General features: G+C 31.5%; 2 protein-coding genes across 6 annotated transcripts in view; one reads left to right on the forward strand and one right to left on the reverse strand.

Annotated features, from left to right (window-relative positions):
• The window catches only part of LOC124956833 (putative uncharacterized protein DDB_G0288537), a 44,136-nt gene extending 18,600 nt beyond the window's left edge, over nucleotides 1-25,536 (reverse strand). Inside the window, exons 1-2 of one of the 3 annotated variants that reach the window (XM_047513144.1) lie at nucleotides 24,645-25,536; nucleotides 481-4,978 (exon numbers count right to left, since the gene is read on the reverse strand). In XM_047513144.1, the coding sequence (XP_047369100.1) occupies nucleotides 4,105-4,977 (873 nt within the window). In that variant the 5' untranslated portion in view covers nucleotide 4,978; nucleotides 24,645-25,536 and the 3' untranslated portion in view covers nucleotides 481-4,104. Of the gene's footprint in view, nucleotides 1-480; nucleotides 4,979-24,644 lie in introns of those variants that run through there. The other 2 variants (XM_047513150.1, XM_047513159.1) reach the window with 2 other exon arrangements.
• Nucleotides 25,537-27,171: 1,635 nt separating this feature from the next.
• LOC124956809 (DNA fragmentation factor subunit beta) overlaps nucleotides 27,172-27,574 on the forward strand; it is a 12,573-nt gene continuing 12,170 nt past the window's right edge. For 2 of the 3 annotated variants that reach the window (XM_047513115.1, XM_047513095.1), the window contains exon 1: nucleotides 27,172-27,250. The gene's annotated coding sequence lies outside the window, so the exon portion shown is untranslated. The remainder of the gene's footprint in view (nucleotides 27,251-27,574) is intronic. The other variant, XM_047513132.1, reaches the window with a different exon arrangement.

Consider the following 27,574-nt stretch of genomic DNA (forward strand, 5'->3'; position numbering starts at 1 on the left):
GAGGAAAAATTCAATCTCATTTGGTCTATGCAAATCGGATCGTTTTCGAAGATCATCTTTCCTTTTATCATTTAAGTCTACTACTAGCGTAATATACGTAAACACTCGAGGTATTATATAAAATGGAATATAGCATATTAAAATTATCCGTCTACCTTAAGATTAACGCGCACTATCAGTCACTGGACATCGGGGATGTTCTACGAGATAATTATGATGACGGGACGATAGAACAACCCCATATATTCACGTCACGTCACTCGATTCACCGAAGGGACATTCATGCGAGAAATTCTTCCATTTAAATATCAATCCTTTCTTTTTTCTCTCATTCTTTATCGATGATATTGACGTCGAACCAAAGATAAGTTCAAAGGTTTATTACGTTTCTGACATTGAAATAAACTCCCAATGGAAATCTCAATCGATCGATGAAACGAGGAAGAGAAAAATCTTCTTTTCTCTCTCTCTTTCTCTCTCTCTTTCTCAAATCTTATTTGAATCGATCTATCATGTAGAAATAATCTACGATTTCTAAAGAATTCTTTACCTTTTCTATTTTTCTTTTTTTCTTTCCGTTTCATGGAAGTCCCTAAGGTGGTCAAAACGTTGATTCGATCGACTGATAGATAGAAATCGATCGATTGTTCTCTTTTTTCTTTTTAAATCTTCATCTATCTTCTTAAAAACGAAATTAATGCAAGCGCAATGGCTAATACCGATCGAACGTCGAGATTGAATCTGATAATCGATACGTCGGCCATTTTGATCCATTTATAGAAGAAAAAAGAAAAAAAAGACTTCGTCCCGACGTTCGACGAATTAAATATTCATAGATAATGAGTATGTTCGCGTTGATAATACGTTAGAATTACGATTGAATAATAATAGTTCATATGTATCTCTTTCTCTCGTACTCTGTCGCTAATGCGCCAAAGTTTTATTCGTTTCTTTTACGATAGAAACAATCGGTTCAATGAACACGCGAAGTCCGATATACCATTCGCTAAAAATTCTCATAATCGATCATTTCATTTGTTTATTCCCTATTTCGATCTTAATTCTTCTCTATTATCCTTTCCTCGTGTTTCATTTCTAACATTCGTTTCGGATTAATTTATCTTGGTCCTTGAATTCGTTTTTTTTCTGTTTTTTCTTCTCTTTTTTTTTTCTTTTTATTTATTTATTTATTTTTTTTTTTTTATTATTATTTTCTCTTTTCTTCTTCTTCTACTTCTTCCTCTTTTTTACCTCATCTATTTTGCATAGTTATGAGAAAATTCTTTACTTTATCACTTCTCTCTCTCTCTCTCTCTCTCTCTCTCTCTCTCTCTCTCTCTCTCTCATTCACTCACTCTTTTCAACATTTTTAATAAAACATTCCATTCTTTTTCTCGTAATATCGACGTTGGCTGTCAAGTTCATAAGTAAATTAGTAATAATGGCGAGTCTCAATCAACCTCGAAGAAACTCTATATATAGATCCGATCATATTTATTTCTAAATATTTCCACGAGGTTTTTTTTTTTATCGTACCACATTCGATTTCTTAAAATTACATACATTAATTCGTACAACAGAGACACGCATGTTTAGTTTTCGTTTCATTAAAATTTTTTCTTCGATTTTACATTCAAACGCACATCTCTAGTTTTCTTTTTCTTCTTCTTCTTCTTCTTCTTCATTTCACGGCTTAAACATCGATTCACATTGAAAAAGATATAAAGCCTCTTTGAAGGCTTTATTTGGACGAAAATACGATTTATATTTATCGTAGGCGATATAAACGATCCATAGATCATCTCGTAGGATTTTTACGATTTTTTCACTTTCGATTAACTTGAAATACGATTTATATATATATATATATATATATATATATATATATATATATTGTGCGCGAACAAAGCTGCAAATAAATATCAAAAAGAGAATGACGAATCTTCTTCAATCTCTTAGAAAGAATGACAATAGAAATAAAATTTACGAAGAATTTTTCCAACTTAATCTGAAATGCTTTTTTAAAAGATTCAATTTCTATATACATTAAAGTAATTCATTGTTCGTATTTATCGAAATAATTTATTTCGATGAAATATTATAAGTTTAATGAAACATTAAATTATTTTTTCGGAATGTTAAATATTATAGAATGTATTGATATCACAAAAAAGAAAACACCATTGAACATTCATATGATTAATTAAAATAAATTAAAACAAATGAAATTATAATGATTATATTTACGTAAGGAAATTTCTTCTATCGGGTCGTGTCTCTTATTTATCTTGTTGTATAAAAGACTTTCATGTTCTTTAACATCTCCCAAGTATTTACAAGCTTTGTGCATAAAAAAAAAAAAAAAAAAAAAAAAGATTTAGTCGCTTCATCCTTTTGTGATGTCGACACTGATTAACGACTTAATGACGATGTGAAAAATTCATATCAAACGTATATGATTGTTATATCGCTGCATTTTCATTTTTCTTCGTGATTCGAAATAAATATTTGAAAATCGATGATCAACAAAAATGATCAGATATTAAACGAATATATATATATATATATATATATATATATATATATATATATCTTTTTTTTTTCTTCTTCTCTGGTTAGGGAAAAAGATATGGACAACGCGTAAAAATAACGATTGTAATCGCAAAAGGAATGTTAAAATTGTTAATAGTCTTTTGAAAATGATACTCATAGTGAATACAATTAAATGCAACGAACTTCCACGATTATAGTGTATTATCTTTATCATAGTTTATCTTTACTTACGAAGATCCATATTTATGTGTTATTTTTTTCTTTAAATCCCTTGGTACAATCGTGAATGATCATTATCACGAAAGAAATATATATTCTCAGTAAAACGAATCTATTTACAATTTAATACAGGTTGGAATTCTTGATCGCTTTAATCGCGTAAGTGTCGCTGATGTTGATATTAACGAATTTCACCAAGGTAGTAACGTTTAATTAATAAATTTAACTTTGAGTGTAATTGAAATGCGAAAGGGCAGTGTATAGTAATAGAAAGTAAGTCAGAAGTACTTGTTAAATAGGTAAATAAGAGAAACGTAACAATAACGTTCTAGTCTTCGTCCATCTACGAGCACCTTCTATTAAATAAATTTAACTAAATTGATTTCTTTTTTTTTTTTCTCTCTTTTTTTTTTTCGTTTTTTCTTTTACTTTGAATACGAATTACGTATTCGAAACATTCCTAATCAACTTTACGTATCTTACGGTCACGTCCTTCGTAAATCCAAACTAACGTAATAACGGATAATATTATGGATAACATCCTGCGTGGGACATAATTCGATTGACGTATATCTATGCGTAAGCTCTTCGTGGTTAAAGGGTTAAATCGATATAACGGGCCTATCCGATTCGAAGTAGAAATTTCAAACTCCTGGAGTAATACCGAACTTAATTTGACAAGAGTATACATTCTATTCGTTGATGGAAATTGATATCAATGTCATGCAAGGCATGACGTTTATACGATCATCGTAAAGGATCGTCGAAAGTGAATTTACAAACTTTCATAAATCCCTAAATCTAAATTGTAAACCATGGAAGTTCGTATACGTTCAATTTAATAACAATTTCTACGTTAGTATCCTTTGGCTGGGAATGTTTTGTAAATATGGTATTTTCTTTGTTAAATAAAAATTTTCGATAATAATTTTTAACAAAGATAAATCGAATTTTCTAGACTTAGGGCAGAGAAATGTTAACGTCGAAGAGAATTCACCAAATATTATCTTTGAAACTTTCTACGAAAGAGAATACGAAAATTACGTTAGCTCTTTGAAATTTTCTAAGATATGCCGTGCATGATAGATAGTCGTGAAGATTTCTTAAGAAACGTACGAACGGATAACAAGTTTTATAATAGAGGATTCGCGCCAACGACATATCCGATTTTTCTTCGAGAACGAAAAATCTGTTTTATCGAGCCTTGAAAACGCTTTGGGGGCTTTAACATTCTCAAGAAACGATTTGCATCTTATTCGCGTAGACATGTTTCATTTTCTTCGTGAAAATTGAAGGACAACGATTGAAACGAAGTAAGAGGATATTCGGCATCTAAATTCTAGAGACGTAGAGAGGTCGATGAGCCTGTTGAGGATTTCCATTTTGCTTGGAATATCGTGGATTTTGTAGGAGTTCTCTCGTTTCGCTAGGTGAACCAGGACTGAGACTGTTTGTCGTGGACGTTTCGACTCGGTCGCTGATGATTTCTTCTTCGGTGATTTGTTCGAGGAAGAGGGCCGACTGTATGTTTTGATTATCGCCGTTAATAACAGGGGGTGGCGAGTAAGCTGGCGGCGGGCTTCTAGGCGGAGAGTTTTCTGAATTCTTTTCATCTTGAGTCGTGATCGATCCGACGGACGGTATTTGCTGCATCTGCTTGACCCTTCTGGCGTGTCTAGTGGTGAGCCCACCAGTCTCAACATCTCTTTCTAATCTATGTCCAGATCTGGATCTGGTCAATTGTCTTTGAACGTATTCCTCGAGATCGTTCTCTTCTTTCCTAGCGATTACGCGATTTAGAATAATCAGGAAGATGCCAACGAAGATGGCAAAGAGACCGATAGCAACTAGCTCATTCCACCAACCACCAGAGCCCTTGCTACTCCAATGAGCCAAATCACCAGGGAGAAGACCGCTCATCAGTAAGAATGCACCCAACACCAGAAAGACCACTCCTATATGGAGCATCCCAATCGAAGTAACCACCTTTGTGTCCAACATGCCTTGTCCTGCAGCACGATTAGGGTGTCCTCCCTTCTGATGTCTCGGAGGATGGTCCAGGGAACCGGTCGATGCTCTCGGCGATGTCAGTCCGCTCTCACCCGATTGAGCGCTATAACGGCGCTCGCGAGCACGACGCTGCTCGTCCCGACGCTTTCTCTGACGCTTGATGGCCAGCGCCGAGTGCAATCCAACCGCGTGCATCCTGCAACACCGGAAATACAACCCTTGCTCAGTCAACTTCTACAATTCTTTATAACTTTTCTCTTTCTCTCTCTTTCTCTCGCTCTCTCTCTCTCTCTCTCTCTCTCTTTCTTTCTCTTTGAATTAATCTCTGATTCTATCTCTTTCATTCTTAAACATTCTCTTTCTCTCTTTCTCTCTTTCTCTCTCTCTCTCTCTCTCTCTCTCTCTCTCTCTCTCTCTCTCTCTCTCTCTCTCTCTCTCTCTCTCTCTCTCTTTCTATGTTCACGAAAAAATTTATGAACTTTTTGCAATCGTTCAATAATTCGAACAATTATTATCGAAACAAAGATTTTCATCGATGTGAAAACCTTTTCGTTTTACTCTCTCTCTTTCTCTATTTCTTTTTTTTCTTTTACACACACACACACGCACACACACACACACACACAACACATTCTCCCACTCTAACCTCATGTGATTTGGAAAGTTTAGTGAATCTAAGGGCTATAGGGTTCGTTCACGAGGTTACAGGATGCACTGCGATGGAGTGACGTGTCCGGCATATTTTTCATTCGCTATAGTATCGTTGTTACCAAGGAGGCTGATAGTCTCGATGTCCTTGAATCTCCGAAGGCTTCTTCGTAGGCTCTCTCTCTCTCTTTCTCTCTCTCTCTCTCTCTCTCTCTCTCTCTCTCTCTCTTTCTCTCTTTCTCTCACTTTCCACACTCCCTTGATAACGTGAGAATCGCCCAGCTGAAGAAAAGTATCTAACAAGAAATCATGATAAGAGAGAGAAACTAAAAGAAAAATAATAAAGGATACTCGTGTATAGGAAAGAACGAAGGAAAATATCTTCGTATTCCATTATTTCTTTTGAAAATGTACAAAAAATATTCTCAGTAATTGTCTATATAATACCGAAATATGAAATTTCTTTTCTATCTAAGATTTCTTTCTATTTTATTGCCCTTTCTTATTTAAGTATTAATGAATCTTTTCTATCCCCCCACCCTCCCTCCCTTCTTTTTTTTTCTCTTTATCACCATATGGCAACTAATCGAAGGCTAACTTCAAATGACGTATCTCATAAGTGGGATCGTCTATTATCATTTCTAATGAAAATATGACAAATATTGTAAGATCTCAAGGTTTCTTTTATCTTCTTTCTTTTCTTTTCTTTTCTGTTTTCTTTCTTAATTTTTTTTTTTTTTTTTTTTTTTTTTTTTTTTTTTTTAATAAAAAAAAATATCTTTCGAACGAAATATCTTTCATCGAAATATCATCAAATTCTTTGGAGCTTCATTGATTCGATAGGAAGATTCTGATTTTGATTTGATAGATCTTAAAAAACTTCCTTAGTATAAGATATCTATGTCTGTCATGAATCGATGCAAATCAAGGTAAGAATCAAATCGATTTATCAAATTTTTTTCCTTCGAGTATATCGACGTATTCTCAGATTCTTCATGAATTCACGTGAAAGTTTCTTTTCGTATACTTGTAAATATGTTACATACTCGGTACGGATGCTCGTGCAATATAAAAATCAGAAAATATCGTGAATTTACGAAGGAAAAAAAACGTATGTCGTAACTCAATTTGTTCGATGATTTTCGATGAAAGATAGGAGGTTGAAAAAGAGAAGGTTTGTAATTTATCGGAATGCTTCGTACTTTGTAAACAGGTCATGTCCAGTCGGAAACTTGGAACTTGTGATAAAACCTACTTTAAAGTCAATGGCGTGCCTCGCAAGGTGTGTCTCACAGTGATATTACGTACTAGAAATAAAGTAATGTGTCACGTGCGATATCGGTCAAGCTTGACTTCCTCAGAGAATATTTTTGCTTAAAAAAAAAAAAAAAAAAAAAAAAGAAAAAACTGAAAAAAAAGGAAAAGAAGAAAAACAGGAAAAAATCAAAGAGAGAGAGAGAGAGAGAGAGAGAGAAATCGAATGAAAGGTTAAAGGTGAATAATATTGACCACTTTATATCGGCTTTTATAGATAATATTGTGTAGATAACTCTCTAAATGTGTGTGGCTAACTTTGGCCACATGTAATTTTATACCCAATATCTACAATTCTGATCGATCGAACATAAAAATATATAATCTCGCGTTAGCATGGCAACTCTCGCACATTAATTTTTGTAAAGCACATGACCTAAGAGACTAAAGATTATTCATACTTATAGAGGTATAGACGATAATTACGAAATTGGTGTCTATTGCTAGTCGATGAATATAAATTTACCTACTAATTAATTAATTGCCATTAATTAAAGACATTTCAAAATATAGATTTGATTGTTATAATATTTCTGATATATAGGCAGATATATATCAAATAAAACGAATTTAATTGAATTAGATTACGTTCAAGGAAAAAGTGTCAAATCAAAAATAGTATTAATTAAATGAAGTTTATTTAAAAAAAAAAAAAAAACAATATCTACTACGTTTTACAAAACAACATACATTCGTTCGACTTTTATTTAGTATTTATCTGTAAAAGTAAAAATTACCTCTCCTTAATCTTTTTTTTACTCGGCAGATTTTTATCATCGTCGCTAGAAAAGATAATCTACGCTTTGTTGAAAATCTTTATCTTTAAATGGCTTTCGTAATGAGCACATAGAAAACTTGCAAATAGTAAGAGTAAAAAAGAGAGACAAGGAGACAGACATTGAGAGAGAGAGAGAGAGAGAGAGAGAGAGAGATAACGCGATTACATAGATTTGTGTACGAAAAAAAAAAAGAAGAAAATATATATATATATATGTATATGCACATATATTAATTCATAAGCGCAGATGCATGCAGTGCATACGATATGAATTAACAGCCATTTTTTTTTCCATTAACATAATATGTACTGTCGAGTAAATTAATTTTATTCGTTATTGTTTTATTCTCACAACATATGAATTCGAAATATCACGTAATTTTCATTTAATTTTCGATCTTGAATTTATTATAACGATTACGTTGTTCTAAGAAAACATAAAAATTTCAACTAGAAAAATATTTAAAATACGAAGATAAAATGAATTAAAGTTAGAAGGAAAGTACTGCAATTCTTTGATGGGACTAATTACTTCTTTACTGTTCGAGTTTCATCCTATATCAAAGAGTTTTTTACACAAGTTTTTTACTACAAAATAATGATGAAACCCTAAGCTAGAATTAAGTGGGAGGAAGAAAGAAAGAGACAGAGAGGGAGACAGAGAGGGAGACAGAGAGGAAGAGAGAAAGAAAGAGAGAGAAAGAGAGAGAAAAGGAACGAGCCCCGTAAATTCGTATTCATTTTTGGATTCACATTTGAAAATCTTGCACTCTTTTTCTATGAGAAATATTATTTAACTGTTTTATAGGAAATTCTCGAATTCTTGTCACGTTATAATTCTACGACAACGTTCAAAATATTCTATATTCTATATTCGTAAATTTTAATATCCTATTTAAGGATATTCCAATTGAAAATATTTAATAAACTTCTCATAATTAATTATAGATATATCCGAATTGTACGTTATAAAAATTATAAATAATATTTAAAAAAAATATATTAATTAAATTTTATCCGGCGATGCGCGCTTTGTTATATCCACATTGATAATTGTTTCATAATTGGAAAATACAATTTTGATATCGGAAAAGGATTTGTTTATTCATGAGAAAATTGTCCTATCTGAAACCGATCCTCGTTATATTAATTTCCATCAAATTTTTGAAATGAATCTTTTCCTAAAACATAGACAAATCTTTAAGAATTTCAAAATCATTTTCAATTATAGAGGCTTATCTCCAATGATTTTTCTTTCCTCTATTTTTTTTCTTCTTCTTCTTCTTCTTTTTCTGTCTTTTTTCTTTTTCTTTCCTTTATTTTATTTTTTCTTTTTTTTTTCTTTTTTTTTTTTTTTTTTTTTTTTTTTTTTAATCACATTTCAATGAAATGAAACATCTTTCCCCTATTTCCGTCGTTATGTATACACTTTTTTTCAATACTACTTTACGTGCAGTAACAATTCAAAGGATTTGCCGTTTATTGGATAAAAGGGTAAAGTCACTTCCGTCGTGCATTAACTCTGTCTTTTGTCTTTATATTAGATTCCATGAATATAATCCAATCGCTTCGACTTGGGGATGAGAGAAAAAGACAGAAAGAGGGAAAGAAAAAGAGAGAGAGAGAGAGAGAGGGAGGGAGGGAATGAGAAAAAGAGAAAAAAGAAAGTAGACTCTACGCAAAGAAGAATAAGAAAGTGGGTGTATTAAAGCGACGAAGTTAAAAAGTAAGTATGAGGAGAAAGAGGAGGGAAAAGAGTAGAAGGAGGACGAGATGGAGGAGGAGGAGGAGGAGGAGGAGGAGGAGGAGGAGGAGGAGGAGGAGGAGGAGGAGGAGGAGAGTTTCAGTTTTCTCGATAACTTACGTAATGACGCAAACATAATTTTGACGATGAATTTGAAAAGAAGGAACGGCTAAATGATCAACGTGAAATAAAACGATCGATTGTACGATTATTTGTAAAATAATGACGATGACGATGATAACAAAGAAAAAGAAGAAAATTAAAAAGAGAGAAAGAAAAAGAGAGAAATCGAACGAGCACTAGAGAAGAAATGAGAGTGTATATGATAGATAAAAGAAAAATAGAAGAAAAAAAGAAAGAAAAGAGAGTAAGATAAAGGAAAGAGGTCGATCGAGGGTCGGATGATAAAAAAAAGAAAGAAAAAAAAAAAAAAGGAAAAAGGAAAAAAGGAAGGTTTAACGGTAAATACTCTCTCGTTCCCGCCAATCACAATGTATAGAACGCAGAACCATTTCCTGCGTTGCTTCTCTCGATCAATAAACCATCCTCATTCCCTTTAGTGAAACGCAAACGCAAAGTACACGAGACAGATAGTGCACTATATGCATCACACGCATTAGCAAAGAAACTTTTATATAAGGTGTTCCTTTGATAAGATCTCTAATTTGGGAAACGTGCAATTTACAAATAGATTCTGAACATTCTCGAATATTTCCAAAATATCTGTGAATACGTGTTTGATGATTAAAACACATATACTATTTCGTAAATCTTTCAAAAATATCAATTGTAAAAGAATAAGATGAAAAAATTTACTTGTTCATCTCTCACGTTTCTTTTCTGTTTCTTTCTCTCTTTTCTTTCTTTCTTTGTTTTTCTATTTTTATTTGTCAAAATGATTAAAAGACCTATCTAATCAAAAATTGAATATACTTTCTTAAAGAAATTACAATTTGTACATTTTAAATAGATACGTTTATCTGTTCATGTGTATGATTCTTCTGTATAAAATATATTGGCTATGTTGTTCATGTGAACATACGGCGCCACGATGCTTTCGTACAGAGCGAATAGAGAAGAAAATTAATGGCGAGGTCGTCTACGACGATCCTAAATGCTCCGGAAAAAGGAGAAGAAGCCTTGAAAAAGTCATGGATATACGAGTAAGAGGAGACGAAGTGCGTTAGAGGGTAGCTAAAATGTGTTTCAGTAAATCGTTCTAGGGCGTGTTACTGACGATACGCGATAGTCCGCAAAAAAAGAGTCCGAGTCTGAGTTCAAGAATTCAAAAGAACTGAAATATGTAAATATATATACAAGTTACTTATGTAAATTATATATATATATATGTATATTTTATATATGCATTTCTTTTCTTATACATATAATGTCTACTTCTTTTCAAATCCTGTTACAACGATAAAACATACATAAATAATATCAAAAGGAAAAAAAAATATATAAAGATAAAAGATATATATATATATATATATATATATATATATATATATATATAGATATATATATATATTATATATCTATTATATCTTTATAAGAAAATGCGATAAAAAATTCTTTTTAAATACAATGAAAAATCACTATCGTTTATTATACTCTTAATACAAGAGATATTTATTTCTATAAAATTCTTTACAATTGTTGAAGGATTTTATACGTTTTGAAAAAAGTTATTCGCTCGTAAATAATAATTTTTGACGTTATTCCAAGAGAGAAAAAAATCCATTTATTCTCTTCTTTATCTACGTACATACGTACGTGCTTACACATGCTTTCTCTTTGATACTTCCATGAAAAAAAAAAAAAAAAAAAAAATCGCATTGACGTGTAAAAACATACGAAACGTCTAATAAACGGGCTAATATTTTTACTTATCGAGTAGGTGGTATTGATATTGTGTATCAGAAAAAGATGGGGGAAAAAAAAACCGAAGAAGAAAGAAAACATTAGTTTTGATGCATTCAAATCAAAAAAGTTTTCACTTTAACTAATCAAGTATCGTCTATTTTCTTTTTCTTTTTTTTTTTTAACGAGCTAAATTGAAATACCACCTACTACTGCCTACAAGGCAGAATGATCATCATTTATGAACCATGTCTTTTATCTTCTCATATTTCTTCATGACGCGACGTGTTAGTATGTGCTGGTCCATGAATTATAAAAAAAATTATTCTCTTACAATTCACATAAAAACGGCCTTTATGACACAATCCACTTACAATGGAAGTCATTTTATATCCCCGTTTTCAAAGTGAACTTACATTCGTTATCTACTCAAAACGAAATCTACGCACACACATATATACATATACATATTGTTTCACATAGTAGATCAAATTTTTAATCTTTTTTGAACTTTGGTATTTTTCAATTTGTTCCCTCTTAATATTCATAACAATTTTTAATTAACTTTTAAAGGCGAATCTAACGAAAATTATATTATTTAAGAATCTCAAACACGTAGACGTGTATAAGATTATAAAAAAGAAAAGGTGATCTAAGAAGAAATGGATCACGAGCAATTAAAAATGTTCATTCTAAAACGTTTGATTAGAAGAATTATAACATTAATGAATGTCACGCTTCGAAAGTTAGAGGAAAATAATTAAAAGAAAAAAAAAAAAAAGAAGAGAAAAAAATATGATTGCTGCAATCAATATGTTGTAAATTATAGGAACGGCTAATAAGTAACTTGCCTCTAACAGGTATACATATGTATAACGTAGTAGAGAGGCTAGTGACCTCCTTCAAACATTAAAATCCGCTTTGAGGTCAAGCAGTACTCAGAGTAGGATTCGGTTAATGTAGATTTTTTTTTTTCCATGTCGTTACGAGGTAACCAGGATAAGAGAAGGCTTTCCCTTGGATCTCAAGTGGAACCTTCGTAGGAAGAGAATGCCTTTGAAATCTTTTCATTCGTTAATTTCCATGCATTTCTTAGATACTTGGAAAAAAAAAAAGAAATTGTTTGTACGAGAACAAACGAAACGAAACGAAACGAAACGTTTTCAAATTATACATTACTGCTGAACGAATCTTTTTCTGAAGATGATTACGTTCGATTGTCACTGATAAATTTTTGCTAATTATTAATTATAAAAAAAAAGAAAAAAGAAAAGATACTCTTACTCATATAACAATTGACAAAAATGAAAACAAAACAAAACGAAAAAAAAAAAGAAAAAAACCATTAAATATATCGTCGAAAATTAAGCCAAATGTTGACCTACATTTCTTATCGTCTTGTTTCACTTTTTCTTCCTTCCTTTCCTTTTTCTCTTTTATTTTTTTTTTCTTGTTTCTTTTTTTTTTTTTATTTTTTTTTTATTTTTCTCATTCATTAAAACCCTCGCGATTATTACTACTCGAATATCGACTATGCTCTCGAAAATTTCGAGATACACCTATTCGTTAATTAATACAACGAAATGTGAAAGGTAATATGCTTTTTACAGGCACGAAAATTTCCCTTGTATACAATTGAAATCAATATCTTGGCGAATCTCCAATGGTTAAGTATGTCACGGTGTTAAAGGGTTGTCGATCTTTATATTACGCATCTGACATTGAGCCAAGACAAATAAGAAAATCGTTTAACTTTCGTCACGTTGTTTCATGGATTTCGATAATCCGATTGAATCGGTATAATCCTTACTCCAAGAAGTTTAATTTAAGTCTTAGAGAACTTGGAATAGATCAATGTTGTTTAATACTAAGTTTAGTGATTTCGATGAATGGAATATAATGTCGTTCTATTCATCCTCTAAGAATATGACTTAATATAATGGGAAACATAATTAATGTTTTAGTAATTGTTGGTGTTGCTGTATTAATTATAATTACAATAGATCTTTCTAAGGAGAAAATTTTCGTAACAGGTCTACATAATTTGTAAAATAATCCGCATCTCTTTTGAATTACTCTATTTTGAGTTAAAAATAGCGAATGCATTTCTCTCTCTCTCTCTCTCTCTCTCTCTCTCTCTCTCTCTCTTTCTCTCTTTCTCTTAATTCGTCCATTTAATAATTATTAATTACGAAATATCATATAGATGTATTTATCGAGATATCATAATTTTGGCTAAAATAAAATAAGATAAAAAAAGAGGAAATCAGAGGTCACGTTGAAATCGTTTGGGCTTGTTATCAGGAATAAACAGAAATTTCAACGATAGCTTCAGATGATAGTTCTCGATGTATATGTGTGAGTGTGTATATATATATATATACATATATTCGAATGCATCGTAACGTATGTAATTAGAAAACAAGCCGCATCGAAGTTGACGTGATACGGGATGAGCACGTAAAGCATAGGTTGAAACCGCTTTAAACGAGAAGCACTGAGCTAGCAACAATCCAAAAGCGTAGCTTGTGAGTATCGTTCACGAAGGTTCACCGATAATCCTGCATTTGATGTTATGCCGAATGAACGTAGTATAATACGTATATATATGTATATATATATATATATACATGTACGTATGCACATACGTATGTACTTGAGTTACGTCTGTACTTGAAATATGTGTATTCATTTAAGTAACTAGAAACGTTGGTACGTACGCCTTTCAAACATTTCGTTCTTGAAACGTGACGCACGCAAACACCTTACCGTTGATTAAACTTAATAGGAAATATATTTGTTACAAAAAAAAAAAAAAAAAGAAAAAAAAGGGAAAGGAAAAAAAGAAAAATAGAAAGAAAGAGAAAAATAATAATAATAAAAAAAGGTACAAAAAAAATAAGATAATCGTTATAAACAATTACAACGAAGATGGATATATTCGCTATATTTTTTCATCACCGTATGTTACGTATATGATTTATATCGATATATATATATATATATATATATATATATATGGCGATTAAATTAAAAGAATCGAATGAAAGAATCGTAAAATGTTATCCATCATCTATCTGTCATCCTTTCGTTATATACATTGTCTCTAAGTAAAATGATTTTGATATACATTTTATATTCTTTATATAACAAGGAAATTTTTCAAACGAGTATTACGATATCTTACAGTTTACCGTTTTAAAAATACAAATTATTTATAGATATGAAAAAAGAAAGAAAGAAAGAAAGAAAAATTGTTATTGTACAATATTATAGAGAAATAAATTAAGTCGATCGAAAAAGACAAGAAGGATTACAATAATATTAATTTTGGTAATTTTCATGTTGTCTTTCAATCGACAAGAGAGAAAATTCTTGGCGTCGTTATAATTTCGTATTTTGTTCTTAATGTTGCTATTTATAACGCCGGAGGAGAAGGCCAATACAATACGTTTAACTCGCTATGTACACGGAAGTAATGTGTAATTTAGCGATAGAAATCTAAGGGTGGTGAAAACTCTGGGATGGAGCCAATGCGATTAAATTCCTGAAATATTATATCGTCTCAGTGCCAAGTTTGAAAAGGAATAAAAAAAAGAAAAAAAAAAAAAAAGTAGAAAGAAAAAAAGAAAAGAGAAGAAAAAGAATAAAGAAAATTCATATTTCTTTTTCTATGGGAAATATAATATCTCTGGGGAATTTCTTTTATATACCTACAAGTGTCATGTACGACGATAATTGTATGATACGTATATGTTGTATATTTTTTATAATGCATTAAATACGAATCAACGAAGCATGAACATACATATAAGTATAATATATATATATATATATATATATATATATATATATATATATATATAAGGGTTGTTTAGAGACTGGAGAAATACGTTGGATATAAATCTAAATATTCTCGATTAGATCGAGGGGCACTCATGCGCAGCAGGTGAAAAAATGAAATTTATGTCGACAGAAAAGATTGACTATGAACTCATTTCTTCTCATACTTTTACCTACACGTATTTTTACGATGGCATTTCATTCATGCACGACGTAATTAACACTTATGTAATTTATAAAAAGAAAAGATTATAATCTCCTGCGTGTAACACGTTAAAAGGGTCTAATACATTAAGATCGATTCGATAAAATCCGATAAGATCATAATTTAATCGTCGTTTAATCATGAATTCGTAGATATTGTTTAAAAGGTAATAATTACGTAGGAAATATTGAAAATTGTATAGTTTTTAAAGCTAAGAAATACATTTACTAAGTATCGAACTTATTGATCAATTAGCTTTAATCAATATTTATCTATTCCAAAGAATAAACAAAAATTAAGAAATAATTATAGTCGATTGTACAATTCCCACAGAGTTTTGTAGAGAAACGTCGATACGGTATCGCAACTTGATTAAATCCGTCCGGATAGAACGTGATTACGTCACAAAGTAACGTCACAATATGTCTACAATTGAAGTTAGCAAGCAGTAGAAAGTTCGAGCATGAAAACGTTGTTCTAGAACGACGTACAATAGTGCCCGGTAATCGAGAATAAACTTCAAAGTCAAATGAATACGCCTTTGAGATATTCGAAAGATGATTCGTACAAAACTTGTACAGCCTGCAAGTAACAAGATGCAACAAGCGGTTTCACCCTCATTACCCTATCCAGATTCAACCTACTCCCTTCTTCCTCAACCCTCCTATTCACATCGATTCCCAATTGTTTCTTGGCAAGCGGAGGCCTCTGACAAATAGTCGATGCCTTTGCGAAAAAGGGACAGACTTGTTGATAATGGAAGGTTTGAGAAAAAAAAAATTTTCAAGCTTCTGCTGATTTGGCAAAAGAATTCAAAGTAGGAAGAAAGAGAGAACGAGAAAGAGAGAGAGAGAGAGAGAGAGAGAGAGAAATTGAAGAAAAACTAGCCTTGATAAATATAAAAATAAAATATTAATATGATATGAATATATAATCCCAAAGGTTGATTTAGCTTGCAGACATGATCAAATAAATTTTTATATAGACTTTAGTTATCTATATATATATATAAAAAGAAAAGATTATAATCCAATATATATATAATATTTTTATACTCCAATATTTTAACTGATGGTGAGTTATTAATTTATATTATACATCATTGACATACAAAAATCGGTTGTTTCGAATGAATTAATAGATCAATGGATGTGAGAGATTGAATAAATTCGAACAAATTCTCATAACGCCAGAAAAGTTTATTTCTAAAAATAAAGAAAGAAAAGAGAGAAGAGAGAGAGAGAGAGAGAGAGAGAGAGAGAGAGAAAGAGAGAGAGATAGAGAACTGTTGCATCGAGTTCACGTAAGGGAAAAAGAGATGATCGATATTGGCCTATTGCGGCCATGTTTTGTTCGATATCCTAGACTCAAGTAGCGATCTTATCTACAGAGTTACACTAGGGTAGTTATTTGACGAGACTCGAATAGAAAGCTTCCGTCGGACTCTCGCGTTAAAGCTCGACATCGATAAGGCCCGCATGAACGAACACAAGAGATTTCTTCGTTCCCTTTTGAGTGGCCTTATAAACTATAATTCCGTTATACGATATTTCGTTATTGAACGAACTCGATCAAAAATCCAATGAAAATTACTATGAGGATGCCCGTTGCTATTTATGATGTGTCAGATGATTGCTATTAATATTTATTGCTTATATGAAATATCATTTTTATTTGAGAGAAAAAAAGGAATGACTCTTTTTCTTCTTCTTTTTTTTCTTTCTTTTATTTTTTCTTCTTTTTTTTTTTTTTTTTTTTGTTCACAAAGGAAAGAAAATTTCGCGAGAACTTAGATTTTCGTCTTGACTAGCGTGTAATTGATTTGTCATACTTATCATACTTTTGACATTATTGTTAAAAAATAATGGAAAAGTTATGTTTTTGCGAGAGCTAATGACATTTCTTATATACGATATTATCCAATAGTAAAAGATATTACTACCCTTAAGAAAGAATAATAAGAACTAAAGATAGTATCGTAATTACGATCATTATCAATTAATAAAATGACATACGATATGTCAATATAATATAAAAAAAAGGTTGAATATTTTTCTAAAGGCAATACATATTTTAACACATATATGTTTTTTTTCCTCGCGACATTTTAACCGAGCAGAGTCTCTCGTGTAATTCAATCCGAAATGTCATCCTTATCGCCACCCACTTTTAAACTCGTCCACTATCCATTTAATTATAATTATTCTACTTCGTACCTTTGCACGATGTATAATTAACGAAAAGAGCATAACTTAAAAGGACTCTACTTTTTTCGCTTTCTTTCATTTTCCTTCCCTTTTTCTTTTCCCTTTTTCCTCCTCTCTAACCGTCCTACCTATCATATTTTCGTCGCTCATGAAAAATTTTACACGATTCACGAATTTCCATTTATTAAATATGTACATAAATGAAACGATTTAAAAAGTTTCGATAGTACCATCCTATGTACCAGCGGCAAAGTAACATGATTAAAAAATTTTCTCGGTACCATGAGCAGAGGAAAAATTGATAGCGGAACCTGTTGACCCTGTGAAAGGTTTTCGGTCGAGAAAGAAATAAAATTGGAGTCCGAGGATATCCGTATATCTTTCTTGTGGTCAGTCATGGATAAAAAGACAAAAAAAAAAAAAAGAAGAAGAAAAAAAGAGGCCGAAAAAAAAACATAAAAGAGGAGAATGAAAATAAAGGGTGCTGCGAATTTAACGAGAAGTTATATTTTTCGATGGGTAATGGAAAATCCAAAGGATAACGACAGATCGATAATCCCATGGGACGACAAAATACCAACGAAAGATTCCAAATAAAAACATATGACTATCCTTTGTCCCCTTCTCTCTCTTTCCTTTTCCCTTCTCTACCCATTTATCTATCTATCTATCTATCTATCTATCTATCTATCCATTCGTCCATCCATCTATCTATCTATCTTTTTCTCTTTTACACTCTCTCGTGAGAATCAAATTGTTAACACCCTTGGAGAAAAGAAAAAATGTCACCAAAGCAGGATACCAAAAATCTCAAGGGTCAATTTTATGAGTACCAATAAAGGATTGTCCTTTCGAGATAGTTTTTCACAAGAACGAGAAAATTCCAACGACGCGATGACTTGTCCTTTTATCTTTTTCTTTTCTTTTCTTACCAAGACGATATCTTTCGAAAAGGACACGATTATCAAAGAAAAGCTTTATACAAGAAAATTGCATTCTTTTTGATCGAATGCTTTCTCTCTCTCTCTCTCTTTCTGTTTCTCTCTCTTCTTTCTCTCTCTCTCTCTCTCTCTCTCTCTCTCTCTCTTTCTCTTTCTCTCTCTCTCTCTTTCTCTCTCTCTCTCTCTTGAAATTTCATGCAGATAAGAATAATATTTCGCTTGAATACGCTTCGTTCTAGCAAAACTCGATCGATGGAAAAAACTTCTATTATAGCGAATGGATATGAGTATTTAAATGTGTTACATAGTTCTATAGAGAAGAGACGCAATTCAAAAGACTCGACTCGTCACTTTTATATTAATTACAGGAAATATTTTTTCCTCGTTTTTCCATCCGTACCATGTATTAAAACATTTATGTGCACTATTTAATTCTTTCAGTTCTGAAAAAAGATGACAAAAAATCGAAATGAAAAAAAAAAAAAAAAAAAATATTCACGTATCAATTGGATACTACGGATCAAATTTTACGGAACGTTTTGTAAATAAAATTAAAGCTTTTTGAACGATCAGATCACGTCTATAAAAAGTAGTTCCCCTATTACGTTCAACGACAGAGTAACACTTTTGAAATGATCTTTATCATCGGACATATATACGTACATACGTCAAGTTAGAGTTCACACGAGTCTCTGTATGCTCTTGTATGAATATTGCGTCGCGTTCGAATCGAATATGGGTCATGCGAGTGACCTTTCGAACTGCCAGCAGATCGTATGTGTTTCGTCGTCTTTCTTCGAAATCGATTCACCTTTCTATTGAAAGAGAATATCTCTACGAATTTTCGTACATAGACACATTTCGTACAGCTGTTACTAGTTTACATTTTCGAGAATACTTTAATCTTTTGTTCTTAAAAGCAATTTTGATCGACGAAATCTTCCATTAACACTTCATGGACGATGTAAATATAAGATCGTGTTTCTATTGTTATAGCATAGATTATTACTGATTTACTGAGAAACAATTTTTACGAGAAATTATTTTTCTTTATAATTATTGCAAAATTTGTAAGAAAATATAGAAGCGTATTATGTGATATCGGATTACGTTCGAATTAAATTTATGATGAATAATATATCTAATGAATTGTAATATATATTGTTTTATCAAACGAGAGAACTTTAAAACGTTCCTAATCGTTTTAGATCGATGTCGCGTGTAAAAATTATCGTTCAGTTGCGTTCGTATCGTCTCTAAAGGTGCGAAGAAACCTTTAAAGCTTTAACAAATCATGTTGATCGACTGTAATCGGAGAAGAACGTCGTAGAAATGTAGAGGTATGGGAAATGCTAATGAAAGAAATAGAATTGTCAATGGCTCGATTTAAACCTTACAATATTGGATGAAGACACATTAGTTCAATGCGTATTTTATCATTCTTTAAAGTAAAATACTATTAACATTGTATAATGTGAGTGATATTGAATTTTTTAATTGTTTAGAATTGTATAAGATCTAATTAAATTATATTATGTCATAGTATCGATACAAAAAAAAAAAAAAAAAAAAAAAAAAAAGAAAGATAAAAAAAAATATCAATATCCAGCGTCTTCAAATAGAAAAATCTTTTCCTATCCTCTCAAGATATGTTTCCTTCGTATTAACCGAAGATACATAAAAATTCAATAACATAGAAATCCCAACAGGACTTAGGAAAAAGAAAACATTGCATAAAAATTCTCGTGAAGAAGATAAGGCAATTTTTATTTTATAACATTGTCTTCAGGGTTTATGGATAAATGCACGCATAAGTCGCATTTTATTCGGTCGACGTTACTCGTATCTTACGATACCATTACCCTTTTTTCTTCTTCTTCTTCTTCTATTTCTTTTTCTTTTTCTTCAGATCTTCGCGATAAAAATGTAAGAATAAGCGAATCCGTTCTCAACGATACAAATATTGACGAGAGCATCAAGATATTTGCTTGGTGGTATTTTAAGTAAATAACACTTAGAATATACTAGTTTGAGTAGACAAGTTGGTGTGAGGAAGAATGACGCGAATCAAGTGTGTAACGATTACTGTCTGTACATATATATACATATAGACAAAAATACAACATATCGCATATGCGTGAATATTGAAATATGGAATAGAGACGAAAAGATATATATATATATATAAATATAGATTGACATTTTCTACGGCTGTTTCTTCTCGTCAAAATTTCACGACATTATATGAGGTCAACCGTCAACTTGTCTAGAAACGATTTCGAAGTAGGCAAGAATTAGAAAGAGATTCGTCTCGACTTAATAGAATATACGCAACGGCCAAACCAAACATTGCCAAAAGCCGAACATACTCTATGTCGTTAAAAGCTCCGGCCACGTCACGGAAAAGCTTCAGCTGCACCCACGATACGTGTGTGTGTCGAACACTCGCCACTCGACGCGCTAAAGCTCTTCGAAGCCGCTAACGTGAGAGTGTTTGATTTGCCATCGTCGTCAAAACCCGTCGATTAATCCTCCGATTCGAGATATGGATTCGATCGAATCTCATAGCGACTGCCTATCTACCAACCTACTCTCGAATGTCCTTCTCTGACCTTCGATCGACTTTTTCTCCTTCTCTTCCTCCTATTTTCAATCATCATTGTATCATCGATATATATATATATATATATGTGTGTGTGTGTGTATGTTTGTGTGTATGTATATATGTATGTATGTTGGTATGTTCGTACGTTGATGACGACCTTTTGCCATTGTTTCCTGTGTAGTATCGAATTTTTAGTACGCCATTTAAAAGATCCGTTATCTGTGCCAAAGATAATATCGCTCAAGTTGCCGCATTTACTATCTTTTGCTTGTAAGATTCAAATAGAATCTTTTCTATCAAGACTAATTTTCATGATTCATCGATGCGAACGTTCGAGTTTTGTTATTTTTCTTTTCCTTCTTTTCTCTTCTTGTTTTTCTTCTCTTTCTGTTTTCAAACGCGCATTGTAGCAGTAGATTTTATGTATTATATATTATGTATTATGCATATATGTATATAGCAGATATGTACCATAGAAAAATGTTGAATATATACCTATATACCTATCTGATATATATATCAGATAGGTATCTGTCTAAGAAAAATATAACGTGTTCCGTACGATTAATTGTTAAATTTTTTCACATTTATTCAATCTTGAAAAATGTCAAAGTTCATTCAAAGAATTTTTAACTATTGTCAACATTACCGATGTTATTTATATGGATAAATTCAAACGGTATATCGTTATATATCATTCTACGTGTGGGATGTTACGTGGTTTGCTATTTCATGCCAATTTAATGACTAGAAGTTAAACAAAGACAACAATACTCTGAACAATCTATAGGTATATTCTGAATCTAAGAAACGTATTGCGTGAAATAGAAAATCTAATTACGTTTCTCTCATAAATCTTGTATATCTACGTACATACATACATACATACATATGCATACATATTACCAGCCAAGAAAAATATTCCTCTAGCAAGAATAAAATCTATGAAATATAATGACAGGTTTTAACAAATTGTTTTACACGATTGGCGAAATTCGAATAAAAGTCGAGGGCGAGCATTTGCTTTTGCTTTTGGTACTCTCCTAGAACACGCCTTTCTTAACATGTGCCGAATAAATACGAAAATTTCTTAGGCACCGAAATAGAATCATTTGCCTAACGCAACGACGGTACCAGTTTGAAAGCACATGGTTTTACTTTGAGCAAAAGCGAAACGTAATGTTTTACCTTCTTCTGATTATTTTATAAAAAAGCGTACGCCGCATTTTAAAAGATAAAAAAAAGAAAGTGAAAGAGCATACTCTAAATCAATATTTTCTAATCTATTTTCGATAATATATATATATATATATATATATATATATATATATATATATATATATATATATATATACACAATACAGTCTAACAGATTAAATTTCTTTAAATTTCTAATTACATTGAGATTTATCTCTTCTCGAAAAATTAATCTATAAATTATAAAATCAAATGTCAATATAGTACGATATCTTTCAATAATTAAATTTATATTTGTTAAATTGTATATCATTTAGGAACAGATTATATTACCATTTTACTATAACTCATACTTCGTATCCAATTAACGAATCGATTGGTGATCTCTAATATCGACATTTTTTTTCTAACATATATCTCCTTTATAGACAATAATGATATGATAATTTTATGCATAATTTTCTCTATACAGTGAAGTATTAACTACGATTTTATTACGGCGCACGAAGGACGATCATAAATATTACAATGCTTCTCTATTACTAAGGACACCTTGTTAAAAATATGTACACACATATATGTTATATCAATCATTTTATACGAATAACGAAATAATTCTCGAGTTTGTTTTTATCAATTCTAGTTAGAATAAAAATTGCTTATATTATGTTCAACGTGAAGGTTGAACGATACTTGAAAAAACAATACAATCCGGAACGATAGATTCTGAATAAAAAAAAAAAAAAAAATAAAAAAATAAAAAAAAAAAAAAAAAGAGAGGGAGAAAAAGAAAAAGAATGATTTGTTGAGATTGAAAAGAACAAAATGATGACTATTGTGTTTTCATTATTCGTGGAAAAATTGTATATTGCGCACCAGTCATCGACCGATCCAGTGTTTACGTTCGCGCAAAGAACGACTCGAGTCGTCGCGCATCGAAGGATCGACCGGGCTTTTAACCCTCCTACATTACCTTCCTTTGACCTTAAAGAAGGTTCGCTTCGTTGATAATATACGTTCTGAGAAACGACTACCGAGGTTATTCTTTAGCGAAAAGAAAGAAAGAGAGAGAGAGAGAGAGAGAAAGATATAGATAGGGAGGAAGAGAATGTATAACAAGTTCTTTCTTAACGTCTTATAATAAGATTTTTAAATATATTATATATATATACATATACATATGTATAATAAATACTAAATCCTTTCAAATGATATATGCAATTTACATATGAATGTATGTGTGTGTGTATATCTGTACACATATAGCAATGCGTTCAACTATTGTGATTATTCTACTTTAGATATATTTATACAGAAACATACGTACATAGGGTAGGTACATTACAAATTTTGTTTTGTACGAGAAATGACGTAAGACAGACGATAAATGACGTAAATGCAGAATGCATAAATGCATGTTGCGAATCAACCCTTCTCAACCGTGTCTTTTCAGAATGATTTATAAGACATTAGATAAATGAACGTATAATGCTACGTGTAAGAAAAAAAAAAAAAAAAAGAAAAAAAAAGAAGAGTAACTAATAACGCAAATTAAGGAAGATTAGAACGAAGTAAATATTTTCACATTTACTATTACCTTTGTGTTTCATTAAATTCGTAGAAACAAAATAAAGGAAAATTCATAATTTCGTTCTACGATTATTTCCAAATTTCGGAAAAGTGCATTAAACTCAAATGAAACGTTAAATTTGCCAGTTAAACGAATGATATCTCGAAAAACATACTATACGCTTATAATATTATTCGAAGAATAATTGGATAAAAATTGGATATAAGGATCTAATTCTAATATGTAAAAATAATAATAAAAAAATAAAGAAGCCTTCCTCGAGACGGTACAAAGCTAAGAAGGGAATTTCTCGAGAGAGACATCTAAGATAAGCCGAGCTACGAAGCCAAACTGTTTGAGAAAGAGACAGAGAGAAAGAGAGAGAGAGAGAGAGAGAGAGAGAGAGAGAGAGAGAGAGACGGAAAGAGAGGAAAAGGGAAGAACAAGAAGGAGGAAGGAAGCTCGAGCCCTCGAGCTCCGTGAGTTATATCATTGTTTTCATTCGAGAGCCGTGGATCATCAATCGTAACCTGTTGCGGAATAACATTCGAACAATAGGCAGAGGTCGAACGTGACCGTTCCAACTAAAAGTAAATCAACAAAGATGAACTTTCGAAACTCGAAAGAATCTTCTTATACGTATATCAATACATACGTATACAATATATCAAGGTAGTAACTGCTAAAACTAGAGATAGAAAGAAAAAGAGAGAGAGAAAGAGAGAGAGAGAGAGAGAGAGAGAGAGACAAAAAGCATACGAGCAAGTGAGAGAGAAAAAGAGAGCGAGTGAGTAAGAGAGTAGAAAAAAAAATAATTCAATGAGACTAGATAATAAAAAAAAAAAAAAAAATATAGAAAAAAAAGAAATAGAAAGAGAAGAGAATTATATATATATATATATATATATATATATATATATATATATATTTATCTATCTATCTCTTACCTGATTTCTGTGATCGAGCCTTCTCGGTCGAATTCTTCGCGCAGAGACGACGAAAAGAAGAAAAGAGAAACGACAGCCACAAATCCCCCTTCCGGTCGATTGTTCGAGCTTCACGCCATGAGCTTTATAGTTGACGATGCTTCTTCGTTCACGGAGTTACGACGTAGCTTGCTGCTAAAACTTTCCGAGTGGAGCTACCTCTCTTTCCTCTCTCGTCGCCGGGTCATTACATTTTTACGATCGACCGACGCTTTCGTCCTCTACCGTCGCCACCACCACCACCACCACCACCACCACCACTACCGACGACGACCTCCTCCTTCTTGTCGTTATCGTCGTTGTAGTCTCAGCTTTTCTTCTTTTCCTTCGGCTCCCAATCTTAATTTTCTTCCTTATATCGCGTATCTCGTTTTCTCTCTCTCTCTCTCTCTCTCTCTCCCTCTTTTTCCCTTTCTTTCTATTCCTCTCTTTCACTCTTTCTTTTTCCTCAAACGACGATAACTTTGGTCGTTTAGATAAAATGCGAAAAATCAAAACGGACGCCTTCTTCTTCTCTTCTATTTCTTTTCTTTGTCTTCTTCCTTTTCTTCTTCCTCCTCCTTCTCTTCTTTTTCTTCTTCTTCCTCCTTTCTTTCAGTTTTTCCTTTCTCCTCGAGTTAGCACGCGCGCGCGCACGCTCTCCACGACGAAAGCTCGCCGACGAGTAAAGCCCTCACCACTTTCCGGTCTCGTCCGGAGAGGCCAGGACGCGCCTTACGAAAGCACGGCGCAAGCTCCGCATCAGACTCCCCCACCCCTTTTATACTCTTCTTATACTCCATCTCGCTCCTTCTGTGTTCTTTCGTGCGAACAAGAGAGACAGGAAGAACTCGATACGCGCGACGCCATACGCGTGGAACAAAGTGGGACAATCGTGTGTACGTGTATATTATACGAACACGAAATCTTTTCTTACGAGTATATTCCCCCCTCTTCCCCCCACCCTGATGTCTTTATTTTTTTATTTATTTATTCATTTATATATTTCTTCTTCTTTTTTTTTTTTTTTTTTTTTTTCATTTAAGCGACGACATCCCCAAAGAGATTGTTCCTTTCCTATTAACTTCTACCAAAGTATTTCATAAAAGAGAAAGAGACAGAGAAAATACACCGATTGAAATTGTACCGGCTGTTGCTCCTACAAATTTTCTTTCTTCCTCCCTCCTTTTCTCTTTCTCTTTCTCTTTCTCTTTCTCTCTCTCTCTCTCTCTCTCTCTCTCTCTCTCTCGCTCTCTTTCTCTCTATCTATTTCCTTTTCTTTTTTCAACAATATATCTAATTGTTTTTTTTAAATCTTACAATATACTACACTCGATTGAATGATAGAAAGTGATGGATAATGATATTGATATGTAAACAAACTGTAACGACCATAAATGATGTTCATTGATGTAAATATAAAATAGATATGCACGATAATCGTAATTAATTGTAATATAATATAAAAAAAAAAAAAAATAATAATTATTGTAAATGTTAAAAAATTTTTTTTTCTCTTTCCTTTTATTCATCGCCGCATAACTCGCTTATTTCTCTATTACCTTCTACCATTCTTTATTCGCGTTGAAATTTTCATCCTGAATTTAATTAACGGCGATAATGTTAATGCACGTAAAAAAAAGAAAAAAAAAAAAAAAAAAAAAAAAAAAAAAAAAAAAAATTGGATGCATGAAATTGTTCGCTATAATTATTCGAGAAATTCCGATACACGCACACAGTGATTGATTATTACTTTTGATCAGTACTCTTCGTCAATTTACAACATCATCCCACGATCAATATTTTATTTGCCTACGTATATTATGCAATAATAACGTGCCATATCTTCTTTCGACAATTATATAGAAATGTTCATTGTAATTTGGGAATTCGTAAAAGAATGAAAGAAAAGAAAAAAAAAAAAAAAAAAAAAGAAAAACCAATAGGATAAATAATAATCGAAAAGTGACGTGTAAACCTACTACAGATACAATTTTTATTAACTGCATTCGTTGCAAGATGCTCCATCGATAACTTACTGTTGAAACACTATTTTGTTAGTACCATGTCTATCCACACTTCTCTCTTGAAAATAAACATCCTAGATATAGTACACATATATATGTATATACTATTTCCTTTGAATAGATTTTTATCATTTTTATACAGTGTTCTATATTATCGATACTTCGTTAGAAACCGATTGCAGCGACAAATATAACAGAATTAAAAAGATATTGATTAAAAATTAAATCTATTTTATTTCACTAAACTGAATAATATTCGTGTAAAATAATATATTATAATGATTACTCGATTGAAATTGTATAGTGATTGTTAGTAGCAAGAATTGTATTTTTTTATAAGATCAAAGATTATTCAGATTTTTATAAAGTAAATAAATTTCAATGTGTACGATAACACAATCGAGAATAAGCTTGATCCATTTGTCCGTCAGATGACGCTTCGATCGAATCCTCAGGACATTTTATATAGATATGTTAAGTGTTATACAAGTGTTAATTTGTTTTTTTTATTATTCCAATGTTATGTTCTATTTTATACGTTTGGATGGAATTCAATTGCAAGTATTATTAATGTATTTTATTTTAAAATGAAAAACAATATAATTACTCATTATTGTTCTTGTAATTCATTAATTTTTCTATTAATGAATTGATATGTTAATGGAACAATAATAACTAATTATTTTTTTAATCATCTTCAATGAGATACTATTGATTGAAATAATTAATAAGGGACAACTCATTAATATTATTTAATTAATAATAAATCAATGGTTTTAAAATAGATCATTTTTTGTTATATTATTTAAAATAAAAAAAAGCACACAATATAAAAAAGATATATCATACTTACATTTTCTATTTTTATAAATGTTCAATATCTAA

The sequence above is a fragment of the Vespa velutina genome, chromosome 1 (assembly GCF_912470025.1).
Source record: "Vespa velutina chromosome 1, iVesVel2.1, whole genome shotgun sequence".
Taxonomy (NCBI): Eukaryota; Metazoa; Arthropoda; class Insecta; order Hymenoptera; family Vespidae; genus Vespa; species Vespa velutina.